This window comes from Populus alba, chromosome 17 (genome assembly GCF_005239225.2).
Source record: "Populus alba chromosome 17, ASM523922v2, whole genome shotgun sequence".
In the NCBI taxonomy this organism is placed as follows: Eukaryota; Viridiplantae; Streptophyta; class Magnoliopsida; order Malpighiales; family Salicaceae; genus Populus; species Populus alba.
In genome coordinates this window covers 15,932,128-15,941,773 of record NC_133300.1, presented here as the reverse complement: position 1 = coordinate 15,941,773, position 9,646 = coordinate 15,932,128, and the positions used below count along the sequence as shown (strand labels likewise).

General features: G+C 34.1%; 1 protein-coding gene across 1 annotated transcript; it reads right to left on the bottom strand.

The window, feature by feature from the left end:
* Positions 1 to 6,511: 6,511 nt before the first annotated feature.
* Positions 6,512 to 8,705, bottom strand: LOC118036133 (DNA-directed RNA polymerase 2, chloroplastic/mitochondrial-like). The gene is made up of 2 exons (XM_035041837.2): positions 7,637 to 8,705; positions 6,512 to 6,700 (listed from the first exon to the last, which is right to left on the bottom strand). The coding sequence occupies exons 1-2, from the start codon at positions 8,222 to 8,224 to the stop codon at positions 6,527 to 6,529; spliced, it is 762 nt and encodes a 253-aa protein (XP_034897728.1). The 5' UTR covers positions 8,225 to 8,705; the 3' UTR covers positions 6,512 to 6,526.
* Positions 8,706 to 9,646: the final 941 nt, after the last annotated feature.

Below are 9,646 nucleotides of genomic sequence, written 5' to 3'. Positions count from 1 at the left end.
GGCTTTAAACAACAAATAAAAAAGATAAAACCAAAAAAATAAAATTCAAACCGACAAGTCCAACCAATTTTTTTCTTTCCTTCATTTATAATTACATGTTTATTAATTAAAACTATGCAACAAAAATTTAATTATGAGATTGAGTAAAATAATAAAAAAAAAAACAGTATACATAATTATAGGCGTGTTCAAAAAAACCGATAAACTAATTAAACCGAAAAAACCGAGAAAAAATTAACCGCAAAAACCGAACCAATAGAAAAAACCGAATAAACTGATTAAAAAATAAAAAAACCACAAAGTCCGGTTCAGTTCTAGTTTAAAAAAGCTTAAACCGATTGAACCGTACCAAATCAAATCGGTTAAAAAAAGTATAAAAAGAATCATTTCTAAGCCTAAATTACTTTTTCCCTTTCCAGCCGCCATCCCTCCCCCCTCAAGCCTTCCCTTCCTTTCCCTTTCTCCTTTCCCAGCCTTTCCCTTCCAGTTTCACAATCTAGATGCGAGGGAACCATTATTTAAGAAAATCCTGCCTTTGATAATTATATAGTATAACTTATACTAGTTTCATCCTTATACTTATACTAGTTCCATCCTTGTGCTGAGTAGAGACAAGCTTTGAGATTCTTTACATACCCCAAAAGAAAAGGCTTTACTAAAGCCAATACAACATTCACAATTGGCGAAAGAGCCAAAAACCCAAGAAAATTTATGGTCAATCAGCTCTCTAGGGGACCTCCCTTCCCCTTTCCCCCTTCTTAGCCTTCTCCTTCCCACCCTCTATATGGAAGACTTTGATTGTTAGTTGTATTTTTTTGTTGCTTTTCTTGAATTTTTAAGTGGTTTCTGTGATTAATAGCTTAGATTGATATTTGATGTCAAATTTTTCTTCGATTTAGCTCAGTGATGAAGATTAGTCTGGTTTTTATGCTAAAAAATTGACTCGAACTGAACAAAACCAGTTCGGTTTGAACCGGTTCTCGGTTCGATTCGGGTTATATTAATAATGAATACTATTTTCCGGTTCGGTTGAGTTTTTGGGTTAAAACTGGACCGAACTGGACCATGAACACCCCTACATAATTTATATATACATAAAAGTCCTCGGCATTGCAACTACTACATCAGCGGCATCACCCTCTTTGGGACCTTGATTTTCATCGGATTAGCTCACAACGCATCAAGTTGGCTGGAAAGGACTGCCAAGGTACTGTGATTCTGAATAATTATTTTGCTATGCATCAAATAATTGTGGCTGCAGCTGATAATCCACCTGGTTTGACATCAAATGATAATTCACATCGTTTTTTGATGAATTGTGCTGCAAGTGGTAGCCGACTTGGTTAACCGAATAGGATGTGGACCAAGGAGATCAATTTCCAGGAAATCCATTTCATTTGATTTGGGTGCCCGCAGGCCAGGGATATATGCTGTGGACCAAGGAGATCAATTTTCCAAGAAATCCTTTTCATTTAATTGGGGTTCCTGTTCATAGTCAGGGGATGAAAGCGAATGCAACCATGTGCCTGATGTGATTGTAATTTTGTTTTTATTATTAACGTGAGTATTGGAACAGTTTGCGTACAATATAATTTCAATTCACAAAATAAAAAAAAAGGGCCATCTCAGTGGAACAACATAAAGAAGCAAAAGAAAGTTTTTTCAAAAGTGAATGAATGATCAATGTTAATTTTTCTTTTCAAAAGCTTCAATGTAGAAAAATCTATAGAATAATAAATAACAATGGGAATATAATAAAAAATACTACTCTATATATAACTTGATCTGGTTCCATCGGTTTTAGAATTTTAAAACTAAAATTAAACCGGACCAAAGTTTTTTTTATTTTCTAATTAGTTTTTTATTTTCATACAAAAGAACAAAAAAAGGCCTGCTCAGTGGACAGCATAAAAAGCAAAAAGAAAAATTTGGTCAAAAGTGCATAAATGAATTGACACAAACATGGGTAAATTCAGGGGTTTTGCGTTGTGTCGGTGGTGGAAACAGTTTTTGGTGCTTGTAAATCTGCTCAAGACTTGTATAGAGCATCACTTTTGAGTGGTGTACGGTGATCTTTGTGATATCTATCCATTAATATATGGTCTTTAATTTTACACATGCATATGTGGTGCAGCAGTTATTTGTTTAATCATTTTCTGAGACTAATTCATGCCTCATCAACTGTTACAGGTGCTAGATGTGTGGCTACTTTACTGCATGAGATGAAGCAACGTGGCAGGTACTGTCGCTTCGGGGTGGTGTCAATGTGCATAGGTATTCTTCTTCTCCCTCTCTCTCTGGCTAACTGCTGTCACTAATTAAATGATGGCTGTGATGAGCTATGCAGCGGCGGTCGGAAAGTCGAAAGCAACAATCTCTTATCACGTTTAGTATTTAAATTAAATATAGTCGTATTTGATGGGCACATCGCAGAAGCTGCCAATAAATGCAGTTTGATGAGCATTTGATGTGCAGCGTTATATTTAACTCCCACTCTTATCACGTTTAGTATTTAAATTAAATATAAATATATAAGTTCTTATAATTGATGCTGCTATCCACTGAGAGATTACTATCAAAAGAAAAGAAATTAAACCTCGTCGTATTAAAGAAATATTGTGCACAGCATTTGTTACCCATAAATTATTATACAAGCTCGACTCACCATTAACTCATATTCATCCATGTAGCCGTAGGTTATGGTGAGCTGGACTCATCTAATATAGTAATATTAACATAAAATCTTACCAAGTTAAAATTTGCAATGGTATTTTTTTTAAAAAAATCTACATGTTTTTTTTTTATCTTTCAACATTTCTTTTATTAAGGATTGAGTTTCATAATTTATTAATATATTTTATAGAAGATTATTTTAGTTTTATGACACGCATTGCAATTTTAGCTGGTATTGCGAGTTTCGTAGGTTGACCTATGGTTTTTTATTTATATATTTTTTTAATTTTATCTTTTAATATTGGATTAATTATGAATTAAGCCTCATGATTTAATTCAATTTATTTTCTATTTTTTTTGAAAAATTATAGTTTATGATAACACTTTATATCCTCACTAACACATGTAAAAAAGTTCTACAAAAATATCTAATTATTTACAAAATTATTATTATTATTATTAAACTAATAACTATAAAGCTCTTATTTTAAATATTATAAAATTTTCATTGAATAAAAAAAAAACCTTAGCCACCACCCTCTTAACCAAACCGAAAAACAAAAAGAAATCCATAAATCGATCGAGTTTAAAATCTCAAACTTTAATATTCCTATCACAGACAGCCAACTTTGATGTTCCGATCACAAACACTAATTCCTCTCCCATTGCAAATATTCCATCTCAAACCTTTGACCAGGAGTGTTTATGGTGTTAGACTCAATTTTTTTTAAGTATAATATTGCATTAGAAGACGCCAAGAGCTGGCAGGAACATAGTAATTCTGCTTACATCTCACCTATAGAGACCAAAAATACAAATAGCAGCTAAAAGATGCAAGCTTGATGCCAAAAATAGCAACATAGCAGCTATAAGATGCAGATTTGGAGCCACACCAGGATGTGCTGCCAAGTAAACTTCCACCTAGATCCACATTTAAAGTAAACAAAAATCTTTCCATCTTTCCTTTTGTTAACCGAAAACAAAAACCAGCCATGGCCTCTCCATAGATCAGCCTTTGACTCCTTAACAACAAGAGGAGCATGATCACGCGCCACACTAACACAGAGAAACCAGAGTAGGCAAAAACAAGCTCATAAAAAAAAAAACCCTTAGACCTGCAACATCAGATTCTGCTACCAAGAAGTTTCACAAAAGTCAACGATCTGACAACCTGGAATCGCCTCGGAATATCTTGATGATTCAACTCCTTTCTGGGAAACAATCCAGTTTCCTAAGAGCCGCAACTAGAATTTAAAGAAAATAAAAAACCCATATATCAAGCAGATTAGAGCCAAGCAACCAATTCAATGTTTCTAAATACTCCCTGTTTGGCCATGTGATCTGCCATATGATTACTCTCATGAAAAGAATGAGTGAATATGAGTGAACCAAAACATGAAGCTACTCTCTCAATAGAGGAGAAAAGATTTTGGTGCAGCCAAGGCCTTGGGACTCAATTATCTCTTGGGTCTCGCTAGCGCCAGACCCAACATGCATCGGCCTAAATATATTACCAAACTCAATCATGGTTGGGTCTGACTAGTGCTAGACCTAGCAAGATTTGAGTCTCGCGGTGGCCAGACCTAATCATTTCTTGGGTCTAGCTAGTGCTAGATCCACCATGCCTACTTCTGGCTAACACTAGACTCAATATGTTTGGGTTAGGCGCATTGCCATTTATAAATGAAGCAAGTTCAATTTTGGTGTAAATATTGATATTGATTATATATATTAATGTTTATGTATTTATGTGCTTATATAGTTGTAAATATAAATAATAAAAACTGGTGGCGCATCTAAGAGAAAAGTATAGAAGTTTATTAATTAATAAAAAAGAATACCTTCCGAAATTCATATTCTATTTCAAACAAAAGAGAATCCTTGTTAAACCAGTAAAAGATGATTGCGTTCAAAGAACATCACATGTTAGTACCAAAAGATGATTTAGTTCAAACAATAAAATATGCATCAGTAACCATGCAAATATGCAATGCATCTAATACGTACAGACCTCAAAAACTGGTTGTAGCTGCTTCCTAGGTGCCCTCTTAACTGCTTCACGTTGCTGTTTAGCACCATGTATCCGCATGACATAGGATGGTAAGAACAAGTGAGGTTATGCTCGACACGAGTAAGAGAGAGGTAAATATCACAAGCTATGACATGTTTATCTAAGAAGAGCTTAGAACACACCAAAGAGCTACTTAAATGCCAGGTCCTGATTTGTTCCTAGAAGCAATAGTGGTGTTAAGAGTTGCTACAACTACATGTGAACCAGAATCCAACCACAAACTCATTAAATGCCAGATTAAAGTAGCGTATGTAAGGAACATGTATGAAGAATTTTTATCTTCCAAATTTGAATACAAGGATCTAAAATTAATTTTAGTGGGGACTATGCTAATGTGCCTCCTGCAACTTGCATGATGATTGAGTGAAATAGCCAAGACCCTCTATAAACTTGCTAGTAAACAAAGTGCTCTTTCCCCAAAACCAATTCATGAAATGGTTTTCGTCTGATGCTCAATCTGATCAATTTAAGATATTCAGAGTGCAATCACTGGTTTAAATCTTTTGTTTTTGTAAATAGAAAGTGTGTCCAGGAACTCAGTCCTAATGGGCAATTTACAACCAAAAGCGCTAGGGAGCTTATCAGATTTAAAGGCAATAGGTTGAATGGCAGAAGCTGCTATAGAGGCCTCTTCATATTCCAAAGCATGTGTAGTTTTTCCAATGAGGATTGTGATCACCTATTCATGAAAAACTTAACCAAAGTCCATGAAAAACAGATCCTAACTAACTCGCCAAACATTAAGGTTCAAAAATCTCAGTTTGTGCCATTTCTCCCATGTAATCAGCTGTTGTCTCCTTGCGCTTCTGGCACATTTGAAATTTGAAATAAATACCTATATATGAATCTTCACCTAAAGAAACTAAACTACTTCAATCAAGTTCTCTATGTACTATCCTAATCCTAAATTAACTACATGTCTGACTTCACATGAAAACAACAATTCGATACTCTTTATCTTTTCTTGCGCTAAAATAATCCACCACAGCATCCTTGTAGAAAACCTAACACCTTTTCTTTCTCTATATTTTATCTGTAACTGCCAACCATTCTTTTCCATGAAGTATACCTCTGCCTTTAACATCAAAAACATTATAATAAAGAATCCATAGCAATCCCTAAATTCTCCTGCCTGTGGCAATAATGTTAATTTTCCGGTATTAGACATGGCTGTGATTAGCAAATGCTCTTCAATGTTTAAAGACAGTGTTCTCCGTTTTGTTGAGAATCCTAGACAAAACCTTCCATCTCATATCTCACATTCACCATCTTTTCAATAAACACCTGCAAGACAGTTAGTTTCCCTTCCAATGGAGGTTACAGAAATGGAGAGGCAGAGCCTTGAAACATGCTGAAATGTTAATTTCAATTAACTGAAATTGGGATTGGAATTCCAGTCTTTATAATCAGAGATTCATCCCTTCATCTATTATACCATTTTAAGCATTTAACCTGACATGAAAATTGAAAACAGCTCCAGGCATCAAGCAGAAGTAACCAAAACACTATGTTAATATTTCTGAACTTGGAATATATCCAACTAAAAAATATAAAATTAAAACAAGACAATCGCGGAAAAACTGTAAATATAAAACAAGTTAACATACCCTCTCCATCTAAGTGGTGGCACCAACATTGGCATATAAGGAATCACCATGTGCCTAGCCTGTTTGGAGAAACAACATTTTATGACTTCTTGTGCAAGAAAAAAGAATGAAAGACAAACATCTGCAACTTAAGAGGCACCATGGAAATTGCCTACAAATCTTATGTGTTTCAGCTCTAAAATCTAGAAACAGCTGGCAGCTTTTGTTTTTTAATCAAATCAGTAACCTTTTTTCTTAGGTTTTCTTGTTCCTTCATGGCAGCAGGGGATTCACCTTCTACACCATTCTTGCTATCATTAGCCTTTTCCTTTTTCTTCCTTGTTTTCTCCAAGATATTGTGTATTCTAATCTGTTTCATCACATAAACTGTTACAGATTCAGTCCTCAGTTCAAAGAAAGAGAACAAGACTGAAGAGTTAGGAGTTCCAAAAAATGGATTAAGAATGGTACACCTAAATATCTCTTCATTGTATAGTTCTTTTTTTAAAAGAAAAAAAGGAAAAGAAAAGAGGAAGCAACTCCCATAGTCAGAAGAGACAGTATAGCAAAGTGTCACGCATGCCTTTAACGTCTAAACTAAGAGAAAAACTTAAACAACTTACAAAACAAAGGCACAAACAAGAACACACATAATTGAAATGATAAAGATAATTGTTGTCCAAACAACAGGGGAATGCAAAAGTATAAATCCATAGTGAAACAATGTCCAAACATGAGATGAGCTCTGACAAAGGAAAGTTGAAATGTCACTCTTATGAGTCTACCATGTCCATGCTTTGAAGAAATTGTAGCTCAAAAAAGAAAGGCGTAATAGAATATTCTCCTTAATAAGGCCCGTGATATGAAAAGTTTGATACATAATGACAAAATTGTAAAAACTTGGTATCTAAAGGATCTTACACTACATTGTTTTTCCTACCTGCATTTAGTGTCCTCCCTGGAACGATAAACAGCAGAAGAACTTGGACTGAAAGTGAAAACTATAGATATATAAAAAAGAAATCCAGAAAAACCCCATTCAACATTCGACAAAACTTTACGGAACGTAACTTCAAAATCTAATTTTCCAGGCACTACTAGCTCCATAGCTGATTTTTATCTCATAATTGTACAAAGTAACTTTCATCTTTCTTCCTAGTTCATCACCTCAGATGAAGGTTGTCTAAAAGTAAATTTAAGAAACTTTATGTTTTCCCTTATCTTTCAATATTTTTGTATGGGCACTCATTATTCTCTGTCTACAAATCAAACCGCAAGTAAATATAAAACATTAAAAATTACTTACCTCCTGCTCAATTGCATCACCAATCATACAAGCAGCAGTCACAACTCTTGCACATCCATGTTCCCCACCTGTCATTACCATTGCTGCGAGTTGATGCATTGCAATAACAGACATCTTGTCAGCTGGCAACAGAACAAAATACGGAGCATAACCCTGCCTACTCTTCCCCGTTCTAATCAACTCCTGCTCTTTTGCAATTGCATCTCTAAAAGGCTCAAACCAACCAAGGAACAAACTCTTCATATATGGCAAATTAGGAGCCAACTTATGCTCACACATATCCTTCAAAAGCTCCTTATATTCTTTCGTTGCCAGTTCCCATGCTTCCGCCTCAATCTTCACTTGCCTTCTCCTTAAGACCCTATGCTTCCTTGACCCTATTCCAGGGTTAGCATGTAGCCTCCTCCTCCTAAAGTGCTCCTCTTTCTCCTCTTCTTTCCTCATTTCTGGCAGCAATTCTTGCACTTCATCCGCACCAGACACATTATCTTCAACATCTGTTGATGACACTGCCTCAGCTAAACTCACATACCCTCTTGGACAAAATCCACCACACCGATTCCCTTTAGTACTATCACTATTTCTCATAAAAAAACAAAACTGGGTTTTCCCATAAAATCTTCATGGGTTGATATTTCGCCAATTGCACGAAAACTCAGTCGTGGACTTGTGTTATTAAGCGAATGGAACTTAAGTTTCTCAAAAAAGATGGGTTCTTTAGAGGCTCCTAAAAGGCTGTAAGTTCTTGGAAATGAAGGGAAATTGAGGGACTTTGATTGGGATTTCAATGTGGCTTGTTTTGCGACGTTTCTCCACGTAACTGTGGATGGTTTAGAGATAGAATTGTGGGTTTCTTATCAAAAGTAATCAAAGGATCAAAATTTTTGGTAGAAAATATATGGGAGTTGGCCCTCTAATTAAAGGAAATGAAAAAAAGAAAAAGGAATTGGAGTGTGGTTGAGAGATGAATTAAAATGCGCGGGTAATGCAATTTGAGAAAGGAAATGAGTTCATAGAGAGGGTATGATAGTGGTATTAGCATACCGGCCGCCTTACACCCTGCATAAACCTTCTTTGGGTTTTTTGCTAAATCCAGTTACAAACAAAGCAAGTCCAATTTTGGAGCAAGTGATAATATATATTAATATTTATGTGTTTATATAGTTGTGAATATAAAGCTATTACTAATAAAAGTATAGAAGTTTATTAAAAACTTAAAATCTATGTAAATAAAGTTTAAAAGAATATTTTAAAAAGATTTTTATCCCATATTGAAAAAACATAACTTTTTCCTTGGAAATATAGAGTATATATATGAAAGGGCTTCAAATCCCACATTAAAAAGATATTATGTTATCCTTTTAAATTGAAATATTTATAACCAAAAGGTTTTTTTATCTCATATTGAAAAACACATGATTTTTTTTCTTAGAAACATAGAATATATATACTAATGGGTTTCAAATCCCACATTGAAAAAACATAATTTTTTTCATAGGAACAGAGAGTATATATATGAAAGGGCTTCAAATCTCATATTAAAAAGATATTATGTTATTCTTTTAAATTGAAGTATTTAAAACTAAAAGGTTTTTTATCCCATATTGAAAAAACATGATTTTTTTTTCTTGGAAACATAGAATATATATACTAATGGGTTTCAAATCCCACATTGAAAAAACATAACTTTTTTCATAGGAACACAGAGTATATATATGAAAGGGCTTCAAATCGCGCATTGAAAAGATATTATGTTATCCTTTTAAGTTGAAGTATTTAAACCAAAAGATTTTTTATCGCACATTGAAAAAACATTATTTTTTCCTTGGAAACATAGAGTATATATACTAATGGGTTTCAAATACCACATTGAAAAAACATAATTTTTTTTCATGGGAACATAGAGTATATATATGAAAGGGCTTCAAATCCCTCATTGAAAAGATACTATGTTATCCTTTTAAGTTGAAGTATTTAAATCAAAAAGTTTTTTATCCCACATTGAAAAAA